Source organism: Apiospora kogelbergensis (assembly GCF_038363985.1).
Source record: "Apiospora kogelbergensis strain CBS 113332 chromosome Unknown utg000007l_segment0_segment0, whole genome shotgun sequence".
In the NCBI taxonomy this organism is placed as follows: Eukaryota; Fungi; Ascomycota; class Sordariomycetes; order Amphisphaeriales; family Apiosporaceae; genus Apiospora; species Apiospora kogelbergensis.
Window position 1 is genome coordinate 4,109,596 of NW_027117424.1, and position 18,625 is coordinate 4,128,220.

The window sequence follows — 18,625 nt, forward strand, 5'->3', positions numbered from 1 at the left end:
ATTCTGTTACCCACAGCGCATCGCCACTACTCCCTGAATATCTCCCTCCATGTCGTCCAACACGCTCGTGGCTATTCGCTCCATAGCTTCCTCCCAGCGAACAGACACCATGTTGGCCGAAAAGACCACTTTGGAAAATCCGCAGGAGACGCCTCTCACGACCGATGAGAGCAACCTGGCAGATGGAGTCCGAACTCAGGTTGACCGTCAGGGGCAGCAGCGACAACAACAACAACCACGATACCCCGGACAACTACAGCTGTCGATAATCACCTTCGCTCTAGCCTTGGGCACACTGCTTATTGCCATTGACAACACTATGTGTGTTCGCTCCCCTTCTCGCCAATCATACTCGAATCTAACTCCCCCCTTCCGGTAACAGCATCGGAGTCGCCGTGCCCAAGATCACGTCCGTCTTCAACTCGATCGAAGACGTCGGCTGGTATGGCTCCGCGTATCTTTTGACCATCACCGCCTTTCAGCCGAGCTTCGGCCGACTGTACCGCGTCGTCAACACCAAGAATACCTATATAGCATGCATCGTCATTTTTGAGGGTAAGTAGTTTTATTTTGTTTTCTCAAGGAAGCAACACTGGGGCTTGCTCGTCCCACCATCATAGCTAATGCCTGCGATGCACTTACACAGTCGGCTCCATCATGTGCGCGGCCGCGCCCAACTCGCCCGTCTTCATCCTGGGGAGGGCCGTCTCGGGCCTGGGCGCCGCGGGGCTCTTCCAGGGCGCGCTGCAGGTCATCACGCTCAGCGTGGTGCTGGAGAAGCGCCCCATGTACCTCGGGCTCGTCGTCAGCGTCTTCGGCTTGGCGACCTGCTTTGGGCCCGTCCTGGGCGGCTTCTTCACCGACCACGTCACCTGGCGCTGGTGCTTCTGGATCAACGTCCCCGTCGGTGCTGTCGCTCTGCTCCTGATCGTCATCTTCCTCAAGCTGCAGGGCACGGCCGTGCCGACAGAGAAGCTGACCGCACGCTATCTATGGACCGAGCTGGATCCGCTCGGAGCCGTTACCATCATTGCCTCGGTCTGCTGTTTACGTAGGTTTTTCCTCACCCATTTCCTGGATGTGCCGTCAGACTTCTAACGCTCCGGTACAGTGCTTGCTTTCCAGTGGGCTGGCGTGACCTATGCATGGAAATCCTCGCAAATTATAGGGCTTTTCATAGGTTTCGGGCTCCTTCTGGCCGTATTTGCGCTGATCCAATGGAGGCTGGGCGAGAAAGCCACGATTCCACCACGCGTCCTAAAGAAGCGGTCTGTCATGGCCGGATCGTTCTTTCTTCTGTTTTTGCAGATGACAAACTTTATTGTATGAAACCGATAACCTGTCGTGTGGTATAAAGAAATAGGGCTGACCTGACAAAAGGACACCTACTACATACCGTTCTACTTTCAGGCGGTCCAAGGCGTGTCTGCTATGCAAAGTGGCATACAATATGTAAGTAGGAGGACGTTGTTTCCGCCATGGCTGAGTGAGCACTGAACTGTCGACAGATACCACTCGTCGTCCCACAAATCGTGGCAGTTGTGATTGTGGGAGCAATCGTGACCAAGACAGGTCACTACGTGAGTCATGAGAAACCCTTGCTGACATGATGTGGTCATTTCTAAACCTTTCTATTAGTATGGCTATATGATCGGTGGAGCAGTCATATACGCGCTTGGAACCGGGCTGCTCACACGACTGAGGATCGATTCCCCTACAGTAGAATGGGCTGCCTACCTTGTGGTTTCGGGGTTCGGGCTGGGAATCGGGATGCAGCTACCCTTCACTGCATTACAAGCAGTGCTCAGGTAAGACATAGCGCAGCCGTATTGATTGTTGTATTGGTAGCCGTGCTGACCAGACCTAACTATAGCGAAGAAGACGTGGCTGTGGGCAACGGTACGTTCACCTTTCGGTTTCGCCAGCCCCCTCCAAAATGAAGTATTTTATGCTGACTTCGTGACTAATCGATGTAGCTGTGGCCTTGTTTCTTTCTCAACTCGGCGGGTGAGTAAATACCTGTGACCTCTCCTGATCCTCATAACCATGGCTGACCAACGTTTCACTACAGTGCAATAGCCGTTTCCGCCGGACAAACCGTCTTCATCAACAGCCTAGTCAAGGAAGTTTCCCAGCAGACGAGCGGCGCGTTGGCGCAACAAGTCATCGCAGTAGGTGCAACGGGCCTCAACCTGTTGAATCTGGACGCTATTACGTTGACCCGGGTCCGGCAAGCGTATACCACGGCGGTGAAGAACACCGTGACGCTCGCTCTTGTTTCCATTTGCATAGCAATCCCCCTGGCCATCGCCATGGAGCGTCGTAACATCGTGAAGACTGCCGAGGAGAGGAAGCAACAGGCTGAGAGGGTGGTGACACCCCAACCCGCGGACTGCTGAATACTTCCGTGCCAGCCCGGATCGGGGTGTGGAACAGACCGGCTACTTACCGTCTGCGTTTGGAGAACGAGATCTGGATGTTACTGTCAGCCATGCCCAGTTTGTAAACAAAAGACAGGGCTACGCGCCTATGGATTTTGTTGTATATTGTACTTGTAATTACCTATTTTAGCCATGTTTGCAGTAGTCAACGAACATGTGGCCTTGTCCAACCATGCACTCCAACTGGACCGGTTTCATTTCGTAATACAAAATCTTGGTTTAATTACCCGTGAGTCATAGGCGAGTAGATTTCTTCATCCTCGGTACCTCGCCGACGCTGTTGCAAACAGAGTCTTGGCACGGAATTGGCATATCACAATATTGATTAATAGAGGCAACTTCCATTGCCATGCCCACAGGACGAGATACATTGATTGGCGATAACTACATCATTCTTAATGTCTTGGAGAGAGAAACCAGTGCTAAGTAAGTGAGTGAGCGGTCTGTGTCGCCTCATTAACTGACATCACAAAGTCAACAACCCATCACTTATCGCTTCAGAAGCTTGAGGTCAAAAATATCATATCCGATCATAAATCGTGTATGGATAAGCATTTAATATGAAAACAGTTCTCGACCAAGGCCCTTGTCTAGCTTGGTGCATGCTGGCCGTGCTATAGAGGCCTTATCTCAATAACCACGTCGGATCTCGGCACGATGGCACTCCGCCAGGTAAAAACCCGCTTTCCCTGCGGCGCCTTGACAGCAAAGTCGTAGTCCTGGAGCATGGATCCCACCATCATCTTGAGGACGCTGGCCGCGTAGAAGCGGCCCGGACAGGTGCGCTTGCCCAGCCCCCAGAGCGGGAACTTGGGGCTGGGGTCTGTCAGCAGCGCGGGCGGCGACTCGGCGGACCCGAGGTGGCGGTGGCCGTCGAAGGCGTCGGGGTTGGGATAGAGGGCCGGGTCGCGCTGGATGGCGCGCTGCGGCACGCAGGCCCACGCGCCCCGCGGGATCAGCGTGCCGTCGCCGAGCCGGTAGTCGCTCAGGGCCATGCGGCGCACCGAGATGCTGTCCGACGGGTGCAGCCGCGCCGACTCGCGCAGGAAGCTGTCGAGCAGCCGCAGCCCGTCCAGCGACGCCAGCCAGTCCCCGCCGCCGCCCGATGCCGCCGGGGACGCGGCCGCCATTTCCTCGCGGAGGAGCTGGATGTAGTCGGGGTTGTCGACCAGGTCGAACATGGCATACACAAACGACTATAAGCATATTAGATCGAGTTCAGCGAACAGAGCAATCTTTCGAGAACCCCGAGATGAGGGGAGGGACGAACCATGGAAAGTTGGTGGACGGAGCCAAACCACAAGGCGAGGATCTCCTGAACCGTTTTCTTCGTCGTCCAGCGCTCCTTGGTCGGGGAGGAATCTATGACCCATTGAATGCAGTCGCGCTACGGTATTGTCAGTATTTGGCTTCTTGGTCTGGAGCACATGGCTGAGTGGTTCATACAGGCTTCTCGCTTGGTGGGATATCGAGGTCCCGAGACTTTATTCGCTTATCCACAACTGGAACGAGATATCGGAGCAGTGTCTTCATTGCCTTTCCTCTTCTAGTGCAGAGAGCAGCCACAGGTCTATAAAGTTTGCCGGGATCAGCAAAAATTGACTCATTTCGACCTTTTGGGGGTCAAACTTGTACATACCGGGCAAACAGGCTTGGAGTGAACTGGAGAATTTCACCCGTGACAAACACATCCTGCGGATATGCCAAAGCAGCGTCACGGAAATCCGCATCGTTTGCTGTGAAATGGTCAGTACCAATGGGGAACAACATAATTCCATTTTGGGCCCGAACTTACTTAACTCTTCGCCAAAGAAAATATGGCTGTTGACAGCAGACACCAATCGCTTGGCCGTGTCGAAGAGATGAAGTTTAGTCCATCCGTCTTCACGAGAGGGAGCAAGATAGCTTTGTGTTAGCGTTCAGCACTCTTGAAGACTCTGGACGCACTTACAACCCTGAGAACCGATAGACCCTTTGGCTAGCTCTCTCTGCAGCGCTACATGCGAGACCTGTCGCAGCTCCGGCATGATTCGTGGTAAACTTGCCGTAAGCAAGGTGCGGAGAACTCGGAAATGCATACTCCCGTTCGCAGCCATCTGGTCATGGACCTCAAAGTCGTTCATGGTGTACTTGGGCTTGAACAGCTGGAAGGAGCCATGATACGGAACCCGTCAGTCCTCTTATTTCTCATCCCGACAGGGCCCAAACAGGGTGTATAACTTACATCCTTCGCGACGGCGTGAAGTGAAAGTACCGTCTCAGGAGCCTCCACAAGCTCCTTGATTTGTGCGTCCGATGAGACCATGACGAGATAGTTCTTGAGGCTGGGCACGTAGAACGGGCGTTTGTGCGACTTCGAGAAAGCTTCATGTCAATTGAAGGTTCTCTAGACATAGCGAGAAAGGGGAATCAACGACTGACCTCTTCGTAATGGGCGGCAATGACTTCGGGGCCCGATACCATGAAGTGGTAGACCTTCCTCCAGCTTTCTAAGAAACCGAATGAAGGGCCAGAACTTTGCAAAGTCTTGTTTTTCTGCATCAAGGGTGGAAGAGAGTAAGTTGTAATGTCACAAATTCATCAGACAAGCTGTACTGACTCTAGGATACCAATGTGTTTTGGCGACTTTGACGAGTTTCCAACCAAGGAAGCAAAACGACAAGAATATCAGTAGAAGGGGTTGGGTGCTCCATGCCAGCGACGTTATGGCCACCCCGGCTGGACTATCTTGCTGTGCCATCTGAAGACCAGAGCAGGACACTAGGAGTACGATTTTCAGCTTGCAATGAACGTCGATTTCAGGGCCGATTGATAGCTGGACTGAATACTAGATATTAAAGTGAAGAAGAAAGAAGATGAAGCGTAAATGAGTGCTTAGATGCTGATTAACATATGGTGGCCAAGAGTTAGGTATATCACTAAGCTCAACTTCTCCGTATATCCGCCTAGCCTGGCCAGGCTCCAAGTCAGACACCTCCCAAGTATTCATGACACCCTCTCCGAGTACTGAGATTAGTCATTGGTACTCCCTGACCTAAGCAGTCAGCCATCATGTTATCCGATGAGGCCCGTTTCACCCCTTCTCCAGGATAATCACATGTTAAGGGAATGCTGCAGGTCCGGGCACTTCTGTTGTCAGATCCTGGTAATTGGTTATCTTCTCCGCACTTCTAATGGTCAAGTAGAAGATAGTTTGGTACATGTAGAGAGAATCGAGACGCCGCATTGGTGCATTTTCGGAACAATTCATCGTAGGCGTTGTGCCGTAGGGAGGGACGGACTTGGTATTCTAAGCTAGTGAAGCAACGGAGGAACTGCTATTAATAGATCAACTGCGAGATGTTCCCAATCCGGCCCCGAAGCCGCCGCGAGCTGAACTTGATAAGCCCTGCTGCGACCCAGCGAGTTGGGAAACGAGGCCCTCCCCACAGGTCCATAAGTCGCCGGTCAGCATACGGACCGACGGCTTTCCCATATCAGGACTTGGATGATAAGTACCCGTGTTACTGTGAAAAGACTGTCTGAATGTTCGTTTGATCCTTCTCAGTGACTAGATTTTCGAAACCTCCCAACCGTCTCCCTGGACTTCAGCTTTGGAATGCTGCCTGGTGGGGATATGTTGTACGCGGAGCTATTGCTATTCCAAGTCATCCTGACAGTGACTCCTATCTTGCCACACGGCCAACATAACTCGTTCTGGTTGGCTTCCTTCGTTATCTTAGCGAGCCTCTATCTGAGAATTTTGCAATCGAGCGCGGGAAGCCCCTCGGCCGACTGGGGTCTAGCCCTGGCCATCACGCCGCAACTGGGCAAGGCCTTCGACTTCTTCGTACTCCATCCTACCGAGACAAGACAACTTCGGGAACACAAGTCCCATCAAGACCAGGCTAGAAGCAATGGCGTCGCATCATGGGCAAAGAAATTCCTGTTGTCGATGGAAATGATCCACACTCCCCGGGGAGTCGGCTGGAATTGGGAAATACCTTACGTATGCTACATCGGCACCGAATCGAAGAAGTGAGAAGAAGTCTTATTACACCACACCAATTGCGTTGAGCTAAACCAAACACTTTGCAGGTCGTTCCTCCTGTCGCGGACGTGGCGAATCGTCTGGTACTATGTCCTACTCGACGCGCTCGCGCCGCTGGTGCCGTCGCGAGCATCAGGGCCGCTCGCGCCGCTGTCCCTATCGCCGCCCCAGATGAGTGATGATTCCCAAGATCCCGCCTGCTCGTACGACCAGCTCCGGCGGAGCGTGGCGGCCTGGGCCCTGACGACGCTGCTGCCGGCCTGGGCCTACGCCGTGTCGGCCTACGTGCACCTGTGGCTGGTGCACACGGGGCCGGCGGCGCTGGCGGTGCTGCTGGGCCTCTGCGCCCCCGCCGACTGCCCCTACGTCATGGGCCCCGTCGGCGCCATGGCGTCGCTGCGCGGCCTCTGGGGCCGCACCTGGCACCAGGCCGCGCGCCGCCAGATGGCTGCTATCGCCGACGCCGTCGGCCGGTGCCTGCTGGGCCTGCGTCCGGGCGGCCGCCCCAGCGCCTACCTCAAGCTCGCCCTCGGCTTCTTCCTGGGCGGCGCCACCCACGCCGTCGCGGGATACTTGGCCACGAAGGCGTTGAAGGCATCACTCGCCGTCGCGGCGGCGGACGATGCAAGCGGTCCGGTGAGAAACCGGTGGGATATACTTCCCCTGGCGGACCCCACGGGAGCCATGCGCTTTTTGGGTTGCAGCTCGTCGGCGTTGTGCTTGAAGATGCCGTGTTCGCCCTGTTGCTGCGTTTCGGCGTGTTGCGAGATGATTGGCGACGCAACCACATGGCGAATGGCAAGGCCGGCTACGGAAAAGACATGCAATGGTGGTGGAGCAGAAGGCGAGGCGAAAGCTCAATCCGCATCGAGAAAGTTCTGGGCTATGCCTGGGTCGTCTTTTGGCTTTCCTTGACACTGCCGCCATACGTTGAAGGCATCCGACAAACGGGAGTCATGGACTCAAAACTGGCACCCATCAGTATTTGGAGATTTCGTAGTGAGTAGGCAAGCCCAAAAATAGAAGATCTAGATGTCATCACGGTGCATGTATGCTCCGCGCATCGTGACAGAAATTTGAAAATGGAAAACAGAAATTGCCCAAAACTTGTGACTGGCCTTTTGCATAATTATCATACAACAATGAAAGAAAGGTTGCATTGCAAATGACCCAAGATTAAAAGTTTCCAGTATTTGCAAAAGTAGTTACAAAAAGAAGTGAAGCCGACGATTTCCATTGTACTTTGCATCCTTTCAGTAAAGGCGCGTTGACAGGCACATTTCGAACCTGACTGCCGATTTTCGGTGCTCGCGGCATGCTTACAAGCTCTTCTTCTGCAATGCTTCCTGTTTCTGGCGCCGTAGCTCTCTCCTTTTGGCGCCTGCTTCCGGGCCGGCAACAGTGCCCATCAAGACTAGTTGGATAGTTAGTAAAAGAATGTCTACAAAGGTGACCTGACTTACTATCCCAATACCGGAACGAACTGGAGTAGTTTCCAATAAAGTAGCGATGGTGGTCATCATGCCAATCAGAGCCTCCCCACAGAGGTACTAAATGGCGAAGACTCCAGGGGAAGTCATAACCAGAGTGGGCATCAATAGCCTGCAGCTGACGAAGAGTTACCCACGAGATGACGGTCAGAAGATGGACGTTCCCCGTGATAGCCCCGTATAGAAGAGGCGACCCAATAGTACCAAGACCCAATAGTAAGGTCTCCCATGGGCTTGCGTATTCGGCAGCCAGACCAAAGGGGGCAGCGTATTGATGGTGAATACGATGGACTTTTCGGTATAGAGGCCCCCAGTGTAAGAGACGATGCATCCAATAGTGGTAGGTATCTTCGAGAAGGAAAAAGCAACCGATCTGAAAGGCCACAAGTGTCCATCGAGGAAAGGGCACATTAACGTCGAGGCCGAAGAGTTCGCACAAGGGGTGGAATAGAACGATCAAGGGCATTTCCACCAGGAAGTGAATGAGGAGGATGAACTTGGTGCACTCCCACTGAACGGCGGCGGACGGCTGCTTGGTATCCTGGATCTTGTAGCGGAGAAAGATGCTGGGGAGACTGTCGGCGATCATCCAAGGGAGGCAGCGGCCGAAATAAACGATTTCGTGAGACCAGAAGGTCAACAAGCCCGTCGCAATGATGCCGCTTTGCCAGTAGGCATAGTGCGCCCACCAGAACTGTTCAAAGACGGAAAGATGAGGCCATTTCGCAGCGGCGAAAGAGGCGAGTTCGGTATATGTTTGGTTGTTCAAGCTCGGTAGAGTGGTGGTGGTATTGAAACCCAGGGTTGAACTTGCAGAAAAGAACCACGACGTTAGTCAATCGTCAGATCCGATGGGAAGGGAAAAGCCAGGACGGGGAAGGGCAACTATGAACTTACAAATCGAAGCCATGCATGGCCATGGCTTACTTGGCTATGATTACAGCTCCGCAGGCTTGCTAGTAGAAAGACGATTCAAGAGGAGACGAATCAGCAGCAGTGGTGAAGAATTGAGGAAGGCAGCGGGAATAGTTTCTCTCGGAAGAGAAAGACAAAGAGTAAATATGGCTGTGGATGTGGAAAATCAACCAAGACTCGGTCCTGATCCCTCAGGTGTGCACCTGCATTTATTATTCGTGATAGCCGGCGATGATTAGGGGCGACCAAGACCCCAGACTTGAAAGTGGGTCGACCGACAAGTACCTATACTTATCATACGCCTATAATGTTGCCGTCTTGGCGGAGGCCGGTCTGTCTTCTGATTGGACAACGGCGCCGCTCGTATTCGTATTCGGGCCCCATCATCGGCGTGTCACTATTCGATACAGAGAAGACCGACAACGTACCTGCTACAATGACAAGCTTAAGAGGCTTACGTGAGCTGGTCTTCTAGGCCCAGACTCCAGATCACTGGTACCTAGATACATACTCCGGCTTATATAATTACAATAGGTTATATGCATAATCTATCTGGGCCTGTCTCTTCATCCATGCTCTCTCTCTGTGGAAGCATCTCATCGTCGCTACGGGAGAACCTCCTGCCATCATGATGTTTAGCTCATTGGTGGCACCCAGTGTGGTGGTAGAGGCCATCCAAAACAGTCGCATAGCCATTGGCCTTGGCTTTTGCCTACTGGCTCTCCTATGTTGGAGAATCTGGAGATTTCACATCATCCCGAAACTTTACCCAGAAGAGCCTCCAGAGTTTCCCTACTGGATTCCAGGTGAAATATAATAATCCATGGGCCGTCAATTTACCAAACTATTCATGCCAACTAACCTCTTGATCAGTGCTCGGCTCAGCCATCTCCTTTTTCAAGGACTCCCACGGGACCCTGACGCACGCACGGTAACAAATCCTTATGTCTAAATCCATGGGGCTCTTTTTTGCTAAAAGCTATGATTGCAGGCTACTGTTCGGGGACACCAGAAAGCCTTTCGCAGTCAATGTAGCTGGGCAAAAGCTTTACGTCCTGACCTCGCCGTCTGATGTGAGTGCAGCATACAAGAATACTGACGCATTGACCTTCGATGTCTTTGTCCGCGATGTCATGGTCTCCTTTGGTGCCTCTCAGTCGGCTGTGGACAAAATGTGGCTGCTTCCAGAGAGCAGTGAATCGAACAGTCCGGCTCAGGTCCCCAATCCGAAGGGATTAAGTCTGGCCAAGCTCGTCCACGACATGCACAAGAAACAACTACATCCAGGGGCTGAAATGGATATTTTGAGTGACAGGTTCATCACTCTCATCAGCAAGTCGCTCACCTGGCCTAATATAGCGGGCTCTTATGTGGTAGAGAGTAAGCCACATAAAAAGCTGGTTTCGCTGAAAGGCTGGTGTAGCACTGTGCTATTGGAGGCTGCTACCGATGCCTTTTTCGGAGATGCGTTCTTGAAAATGGCCCCGAACTTGCTGAACGACTTCTTTGACTTTGACGACAACAGCTGGATGCTCATGTATCGATATCCCCGCGTTCTCGCCCGCAATATGTATCAATCCAAACAGAACGCCATCGATTACCTCACGGCGTATTTGGACCTGAGCCTCGAAGACAGGCCCGGCGCCGCATGGTTCGTGACGACGATGGAGGAGGAGCAAAGAGCTCTTGGTATCCAATCACGCGACATTGCGACTCTGCTCATGATGGTGTACTGGGTGTAAGTCACTTCCACTCCGAACCTTTCCGGGCCAAGGGGAAACCGAGCTGACTTGGAGATGACAGAGTGAACTCGAACACTTATAAGCTGTGCTTCTGGATTCTCTCCCATCTTCTCCATGATCCAGCACTGCTTTCGACACTGGCCGAGGAGACAAGCTCAGCCATTGCGGCGGATGGAAATGTGGATATGCGTTGCCTCCTCGACGACTGCCCGCGCATCAATGCTGTATATGACGAGGTCTTACGGCTCACCAACTCGTCCAGCTCGATCCGGCACGTCACGGCCGACGCCGTCATCGGCGGCTGCACACTTCGCCGGGGCAACAATGTCCTCATCCCGTATCGGCAGCTGCACTTCAACGAGGCCGTGTTTGGCCCGACGGCGGGCGGCTTTGACCCCGAGCGGTTCCTCAAAGACAAGTCGCTGGCCCGCAGCCCCAGCTACCGGCCTTTTGGCGGAGGCTCGACGTACTGCCCGGGACGCTTCATCGCCAGGCAGGAGGTTGTGGCCTTTGTCGCCGTCGTGCTGAACAGATACGACATCAAACTTGCCACAGGGGCAGGCACCAAGTTTCCGGCACTCGAGGAGCTGAAGCCCTGCCTTGGCGTTATGGGCCCTGTAGACGGAGAGGACATCATGGTACAGGTAGGCCAAAAAGCGGCAAATAAAGTCTCATAGCTGGATCGATAGTTACAGCCAATAAATTGCACTGCTTTGAGCTCCACCCCGGTGATCTAGATTTCGCAGTACCTAAGACGTCCATTGTAAGACTTGTATCTGACTGTGTTCAAAGCGCCCAAAAGTAGCCGGTCTTAGACAGGGGTGGGTGGGGGGCCAAGCATTATGGAGTACGACCGGCGACTTTTCAGCTTCCCATGCCCAAATGGCCATAAGTACTATTAACATTAACGCCGCATGCATATCAAGTAAGGCGGCGAGTCTTCGTGAAAGATATTTTCTCATCGGGTCATCAGAACCTGAGTTTCACTTTCTAGTCGCCACTATCAAGAGTCGAGCACCTATGGCGGCCAAATTGGACTCCTGGCAGTTATGGCGGGCTATGGCCTTTGCCTCTGCCTTTGGCCTGGCCTACTTTTGTCTCCGATTGTACCAGAATCGCGCCAAGATCTGGGGTTTGGTAAGATGCAAGAAACCCGCTACTGCCCTGTGCACTTCCCCGTTTCCTTAGCTGACCAATCACTGCCAATCGAAGCCCGGACCTCCTCATCACTGGCTGTTTGGTAGCATTCCCGCGCTCTACAACATCACCAAGAGACTTCCGAAAGATGTTCATGGACACACCTATGCCTACTATCTCCAGAAGGAGTATAACTTGCCTAATCTCTTCTATATCGATATATGGCCTGTTGCGCCCCCATGGTGTGTTATTCTGGATCCAGATATAGCTGCCCAGGTCACCCAGGGGGATATGGCACTACCAAAATATAAAAATATGCAGAGGTACCTAGAGCCTATGATAGATGCAGAGAACATGGTCTCTTCTAGCGGGGCTATGTGGAAAACATTGCGGACCATGTTCAGCCCAGGTTTCTCGCCCAGACACATGGTGACTCTAATTCCGGACATGGTAGACTGCGTCTTGCCGTTCACCGAGACGCTCGCCCACCTAGCTACCAGTGGTGAGAAGTTCCTTATGGAGGAAGAAACGACAAAGGTTACGGTAGATGTTATTGGGAAGGTCATCCTGTAAGCAGGTAAACCCTTGCTGCTTGTCCAAGGTGTGAAAGCTAACTCATCTACCTATCAGAGACGCCGATCTCAACTGTCAACGATCCGAAAACGAACTTCTCAACGCATTCAGAGACCAAGCCGATTCCCTTCCCGGAAACTCGCCATTGGCTATGTACATGGCGTGGGAACCAAGGCGATTGCTCCGACAGGCGAGAAACCGCCGCATCATCAATGGGTACATTCGCAACGCCCTCCTGGAACGGCTCCAGAAAAATGGCTCGGAGGATATGACCCAGGGAGACAATAAATATGTCATTGATATGGCGTTGGATATGCATACCGCACAGAGTCACCCAGGCGGTCTAGAGAAACGCAAATCGCCCTCATCATCCCCCGCCCCGGACCCCGACTTCATCCGCCATAGCATCAGCCAGATGAAGACATTCCTGTTCGCCGGACACGACACCACCTCGTCGACCATCACCTACGTGTACCACCTGCTGAGCCTGAACCGGGGAGCCTCCAGCGGCTGCGCGACGAGCACGAGCGCGTCTTCCCGGGCCTGAGCGCGGCGGCGACGGCGGCGGCCATCAAGGCGGACCCGGCGCTGCTCAGCAACAAGAGCCTGCCGTACACGCTGGCCGTGCTGTGGGAGACGCTGCGGCTGTACCCGGCGGCGTCGGCGGTGCGGTCGGGCCGCGCGGCGGTGCGCGTCACGGACGCGGCGACGGGCGCGTCGTACCCGACCGACGGCTTCATGGTGTGGATCGTGCACTGGGCCATGCACCGGCGCGCCGACCTGTTCCCCGCGCCGCTCGAGTTCCGCCCGGAGCGCTTCCTGCCCGAGGACTCGGGTCTCCCCGCGCCGCCGCGCGACGCCCTGGCGGCCCTTCGAGAAGGGCCCCGCAACTGCGTCGGCCAGGAGCTCGCCACGCTCGAGATCAAGATCATCATGGCCCTCACCGTCCGTTACTTCGACGTCGCGGCCGCCTACGACGGGCCCGGCGCCGACAGGACCCCCTGGGGCAGCGGGCGCCGCGTCGGCACGCCCGGGGCGCGCATGGCCGGCACAAGCCGCGGGGACGCAGGGCCACTACCCAAAAAACAAGGTCTAGAGCTGAACCAGGTCGACGGCGAGCGGGCGTATCAGATCATGATCGGTTCGGCGAAGCCCAAAGATGGGTTTCCCTGTCGCGTTTGGCGGGCGGGGGAAATGCCGGCCACTTCCTGACCTTTTGGGACGTAACGCAAGGAGAGTACAGGGGACAGTCGCACAGAAGCTTCACAATCACAATCGCCTAGCTGCTGATACTGGGGAAGAGAGAAGATGATATAGGGGTCTTCTCCAGCTAAGAAACACAGACTATAATGGCTGCACAAGGGCTCCTCGCGCCTCAAAAGGTGGTAGTACTGGCTTTCTTGAATACTTCCGTTGTATGTTTTAGAGTGATAGACCTTAAATCCAATCCCGGCTTCTATTACTATAAGTCAATTAATACACTTCAAAATGACCTTATTGCGGATCATGCGTATGTCTATACCCATCGGAGCTTAATTACCCAATCATTACAACTACAAGACCAAGGTGCCTGGGTGGAGTAAGAGGGGACTCGGCCGTAATATGGTAGGCGTGCTTGTCTTTCTTCAAGATGGCGCGCCCTGCATCGAGCTCCCCCATTCAGCAAGCAATGGTGCCCAGCGGAAGTCAAGAGGCCGTTAAAGTTGCATGATTAACCCCGCCCTTTTGACAGAGGTGCTCCTTGCGTTGAACAACTGACCCCTTGGGGAGCATGTTAGTTCTCATGCTCCTCCTCGCCGCCCAGTCCAGACTCCGAACTACACATGTGTTTGCATCAGGCAAGGATCTCTACGCAGTGTAATGCCAAATCCACTGAAATACATTCCACATAGCCTTCCCAGGCAAGGGACATTGGAACACGTGGGATTGAGAGTCAGAGGAACCGAATCCGGAAAAAGACACTTTCAGAAAATCGATGCAATCCTTGCGTCACAGCGAGACATCACAATCGATAGCAATCAGATGGACTGTTCACTTACATACATGGATACACATATATGTGTGTTCCACGCATGAGAAAGGTTTCAAATATATTTCATCATTGACCTTTCGATAGGTTGGCCCCTTGGCTACTTTGAATTTAAGTCCTACGAGCAGCATAAAGTCCTAACCCAGAGTCATTCATACCGGCCATAACCTCCCTTTACCCCGTAGAAGATGCTACGCAGAGAATCCTAATCGCCATGGTGACCCTATTCACCATACTTCCAACTTGTGCTGTTGGGCTCCGTCTCTGGGCAAGAAAGCTGTCCGGGCAATGGCTGCAGTGGAGTGATATCTTCATACTACTGGACTGTGCCTTTCTATTGGGATTCTGGGCGGTAGTAATCTTCAGTAAGCAGATTAATCCCCTGTTCTTACATCCTAGGCAGCTCTCAAACATCTACCAGCTGAATTCGTCACCGGACTGAAAAAGGACACTGAATATGAAACTATGCCGTACGAGGCTTTGCGAAGGGTCGCCGAGGCATGTGATATCTCTCTTCTTTCCCTCCAGGAGCCAAATGTCAAAAACTCTTCTGATGGGCTTGATGTTAACCCCTAAACAGGGAATGGCGGCGATCGAGTTGCTCTTCGCCGCCGCCGTCTACCTCCTCAAGTTCTCCACGCTGGCTTTGTTCCGAGAGCTCTTCTGCCACACTTCGGCGCCCGCAAAGCGGGTGCTCACCTTCTTGTCCTATCTAACCGTCGTCTGTGCAACGGCCTCTGTCACGGGGACTCTGTATATTGTATTGCCGGCCGATCCTGCCCTCGATCACCCTGCGAACAGTAGACAGACCGCGGATCGCGTGCACAAGGACTCTGTCAATGGCATGGTCAACTTTGCGTGCGACGCAGTGCTTGACATTGCGATCTTTCTCGTGCCCATCTGGCAGCTTTCCCCCTGCGGCTCGCAAGCCACAGAAAACGGGCTATCATACTGGCATTCGGCCTCGGCTTCTTGTAAGTCAATTTTCCAATAAGACTGTAAGAGATTGTATTGACCTAGATTATAAAGGACGTGCTTAGTCGCTCTGGTGCGCACTATACTTTGGTATCAGGACTGGTTCCACGGGACGATGGTAACGGAGTGGCTCCTACTGGGCTTGGAGCCGACCGTAGGGATTGTGGCTGTGTGTATCCCACTCCTACGCCCCATCTTCCACTGTGAGACACGCAACACAGAGGCAGCGAAAATGCAAAGGCTTCCACTGAGAGTCAAACCTGGCGACAGTGAAGAGGGCATCATATATACTACCGCAGCTACCGCAGTGTCACTCCCGATATCTCAGCCCTACTAAGGGTAAGCTGAACAGTTGAAAGTGAGGGAAAAATGGGATCAAAGTTTCAGACAACGGATCAATAATTATGGAAAAGTTTGCGGGTCACCGTGAGTTTCCATTTCGGACTCAATTCGCGGTGTTTGCCAGTCCCTACCTACCCATCGGATATGTTCTTTCTTCTTTTTAGTTATGAGACACGGGGAGTTGTGTACAGTTCCTTGCTTGAGGCAAAGGGGTAAAACGCACAAGGCAAACTTTGCTTCTTACTTGCCATATGATCTCTTTATCGAACATGGGGATTAAGCCTTAGCAAAATCTGTGGAGGCAAGGGAAGGCAAGATGAATCGAATAGCCGAGGAAACTCAATTGGACACAATTTACTTGAAGCCTCTTGGTGGATAGGAGTAGTGACAATCAGATGTAGCTGAGAGTACCCGAACAGAAATTGCATAATAGGGAGGATCTAGGTCTCGTAAATCCTCCTACAAAGCAGTAGATCGCACCCCGTTCTTCCACTATCTCTCCAGCAAATTTACCGCAGCCACGGCCGCGCTTATTCCTCTCCAAAATGATAGCCAACGCGCCATGCTAGTTTTGGCTGCAGTGTTTACCATATTAGCCACTTGTGCTGTTGGGCTTCGCCTCTGGGTAAGAAGAACCTTTCAACAGCGCCTGCAGTGGAGTGACGGTTGGATAGTGGCCAATCCCGTCATCCTCGTGGCCTATTGGATACTCTATGTCTTCGGTAAGTCGTCTCTCCAAATCGCATATGGAGCATCACAAATCTGAACAAGAATTAGTCATTGTAGCCGGTGGCGAGGGGCAGCACAAGTACCAACGCCACTCACCCATGACGACACACGAGACAATCAGATGCCGAGTATGTGGCGTGTCTCATCTAGCCCCTGATGAGAAACACCAAGCCCATGATGGGCACTAGAGGTTAACATGTGAACAGGGCATCCAAACACTCGAAGTTGTCTTCGCCGCTGCCGCCTACTGCCTCAAGTTTTCCACGCTGTCCCTGCTGGACGAGCTCTTCTGCACCACCCCCAAAGCCAAGATCGTGCTACGGACTTTGGTTTATCTTACTATTGTGGGTGGCACCGCGAAAGATGATATTGATTGCTTTACTCAAGGACCTGTGTGATGGCTCTAGTTCGCATCGCCCTCAACCTAACAAAAAACGGCACGATTCATTTGATAGAACTAAACAATAAGTTCATGATGGGTTTGGAACCGAGCATCGGGATCATCGCAGTGTGTATACCACTATGCAGTCCCCTGTTCCATCGTCGACGACGTACTGCGGAAGGAATCAGAATGCACCGGATCCCATCGAAGTTGGAAGCTGGGAATTCCGGGGAAGGCATTCAGTCGACGACGACAATCAAATTGTCTTCACACCCGTCACCAGTTTGAATATCGTTTCTGTGGAGTATGTATTCCTGTATCACGCTCCCACCCGCCAGCTAGTTACCTCTGTCAGGCTCCTTGCTAACCCCGTACTGACCAACATGGGCTTCCAGGATGCTTCACGGACGCACAAGAGCTACAACACGAATAAAAAGAAAATTGGGATGTAATTTAGGATGAACAATTTGCTGAAGCTTTATGTATCTATGAGTGCAGACAACACTAAAAGGTCACCGCAATCTATAGATTGGCCTCTTCACCGACTCCCGCTTTGCTTACTAGCGACTTCATCTCATCTACAAAGCTGCAAGACGAATTAGCTGTGCTGCGGTAGAAGGGAAGATATGCTGGACTCACATTGTGCGAAACCGCTTGTCCTTGAAGTACATGATAGACAGGAGAGCATAGTACTTCATCGCGTACACGTGATTCCGCCCGTCAAAATCCGCCGTGGGCTCGGACATGGGCACGTGCTGGAAGTATTCGCGGATGGCAGCCGGGTCAAGCTTGTATTTCGGGTTTCGACAGATACCTAGGTCGGCTGTTCACCCGGAAATAGTCAGCATGAGCAAGCGCTCATGTTTCACGTTAGGAATCTCATATGGGTAGTATGGAATGTACCTTCGTTATGGCCCCAGTAGGCGCAAGAGTCGAACATGATCAGCTCGTCGGTAGCAATGGCGGGCTTGATGTTTCCAGGCCAGAGATCAGAGTGGATCAAGCATGGCTTGATAGATCTACCATCAGACTCCAGGGGTCCAAGGAACCTTGGGATCACCTGAGTCAGGAAGACCTCCTTGAGACGCGTCACCTCATCGTCCGGGTCATGTAAAAGCTCGTCCTGATCAAATAGGCTTTCCATCTGCTGTGCCCAGAAGGCCTGCCAGGACGAGTTCCATGTGTTGTTGACCAGGACGTTGGCCAGGTGGGTGGTAGCGTGGAAACCGAACTGTCCGGTAGGTGACTTGCCCATACTGTTGAGATGTAGACGGGAGGCAGTGGTGGCCTAGTCGTGCGCACTTGGGATGTCGTCGTACATCTCGACAAAGTCACACATGTAGAAATGTGTATCAGGGTCTCCTTTATATGTCCCCCAGCCCACAGGGCGCGGAGACTGCTCAGGTAAGAAGTTGTACAAGGCCTGTTCTGCTTCAAAGGTCCCATTCATCATACGTGCTCCTGTGCTCCCTGAGGCACCCTGAAGTAAAGTCAGTATCAGATATCAAAAATGAGATGGAAACGCTGGTGACAAACCTTCTTGAAAAAGGAAGCTATTGAGCCATTGTCAAGTCGCACTTCAATTTTGACTGTTCCAACCCAAAGACTCTGTCCTGAAGGCGTCACAGATAACACTGTACACCCCTTCGGAAGTTCTACCATCGTTAGTCATTAATCAGGACTCATCATCTCAGGGGTACGTACTCTCTAATACTGCCTCATCTAAACGAATATTCTTCCCAATGGGGTCGGCTTGCTTGGGGGTTCGCTTCTCCATGATTGACACGAGCTGGTACCTGTGAAAAGAAGACGATTTCCAGTTTGAAACACTGAGGGAATT

The 18,625-nt window shown here is 52.8% G+C and overlaps 7 protein-coding genes across 7 annotated transcripts; 4 read left to right on the plus strand and 3 right to left on the minus strand.

Annotated features, from left to right (window-relative positions):
* Positions 1 to 109: 109 nt before the first annotated feature.
* Positions 110 to 2,399, plus strand: PG998_011754 (major facilitator superfamily domain-containing protein; the record flags this gene model as incomplete). The annotated part of the gene is made up of 10 exons (XM_066878570.1): positions 110 to 321; positions 383 to 555; positions 647 to 1,051; positions 1,112 to 1,323; positions 1,381 to 1,452; positions 1,509 to 1,580; positions 1,639 to 1,808; positions 1,862 to 1,899; positions 1,977 to 2,007; positions 2,072 to 2,399. 10 exons carry the CDS (start codon positions 110 to 112, stop codon positions 2,397 to 2,399), a joined length of 1,713 nt encoding a protein of 570 aa, XP_066727624.1.
* Positions 2,400 to 3,055: 656 nt separating this feature from the next.
* Positions 3,056 to 4,746, minus strand: PG998_011755 (cytochrome P450; the record flags this gene model as incomplete). Its single annotated transcript, XM_066878571.1, has 7 exons — positions 3,056 to 3,637; positions 3,712 to 3,828; positions 3,888 to 3,987; positions 4,081 to 4,177; positions 4,237 to 4,346; positions 4,389 to 4,585; positions 4,666 to 4,746. 7 exons carry the CDS (start codon positions 4,744 to 4,746, stop codon positions 3,056 to 3,058), a joined length of 1,284 nt encoding a protein of 427 aa, XP_066727625.1.
* A 1,311-nt stretch (positions 4,747 to 6,057) lies between these two features.
* On the plus strand, positions 6,058 to 7,478 carry PG998_011756 (uncharacterized protein; the record flags this gene model as incomplete). Its single annotated transcript, XM_066878572.1, has 3 exons — positions 6,058 to 6,458; positions 6,519 to 7,107; positions 7,176 to 7,478. The coding sequence occupies 3 exons, from the start codon at positions 6,058 to 6,060 to the stop codon at positions 7,476 to 7,478; spliced, it is 1,293 nt and encodes a 430-aa protein (XP_066727626.1).
* Positions 7,479 to 7,790: 312 nt separating this feature from the next.
* PG998_011757 (C-4 methylsterol oxidase) lies at positions 7,791 to 8,881 on the minus strand (the record flags this gene model as incomplete). The annotated part of the gene is made up of 3 exons (XM_066878573.1): positions 7,791 to 7,885; positions 7,935 to 8,770; positions 8,859 to 8,881. The coding sequence occupies 3 exons, from the start codon at positions 8,879 to 8,881 to the stop codon at positions 7,791 to 7,793; spliced, it is 954 nt and encodes a 317-aa protein (XP_066727627.1).
* A 623-nt stretch (positions 8,882 to 9,504) lies between these two features.
* PG998_011758 (cytochrome P450 oxidoreductase) lies at positions 9,505 to 11,295 on the plus strand (the record flags this gene model as incomplete). Its single annotated transcript, XM_066878574.1, has 4 exons — positions 9,505 to 9,682; positions 9,750 to 9,807; positions 9,868 to 10,614; positions 10,680 to 11,295. The coding sequence occupies 4 exons, from the start codon at positions 9,505 to 9,507 to the stop codon at positions 11,293 to 11,295; spliced, it is 1,599 nt and encodes a 532-aa protein (XP_066727628.1).
* Positions 11,296 to 12,109: 814 nt separating this feature from the next.
* PG998_011759 (uncharacterized protein) lies at positions 12,110 to 13,540 on the plus strand (the record flags this gene model as incomplete). Its single annotated transcript, XM_066878575.1, has 3 exons — positions 12,110 to 12,324; positions 12,386 to 12,797; positions 12,836 to 13,540. 3 exons carry the CDS (start codon positions 12,110 to 12,112, stop codon positions 13,538 to 13,540), a joined length of 1,332 nt encoding a protein of 443 aa, XP_066727629.1.
* Positions 13,541 to 16,594: 3,054 nt separating this feature from the next.
* On the minus strand, positions 16,595 to 18,562 carry PG998_011760 (uncharacterized protein; the record flags this gene model as incomplete). Its single annotated transcript, XM_066878576.1, has 7 exons — positions 16,595 to 16,720; positions 17,347 to 17,371; positions 17,425 to 17,608; positions 17,689 to 18,041; positions 18,105 to 18,265; positions 18,322 to 18,440; positions 18,490 to 18,562. The coding sequence occupies 7 exons, from the start codon at positions 18,560 to 18,562 to the stop codon at positions 16,595 to 16,597; spliced, it is 1,041 nt and encodes a 346-aa protein (XP_066727630.1).
* Positions 18,563 to 18,625: the final 63 nt, after the last annotated feature.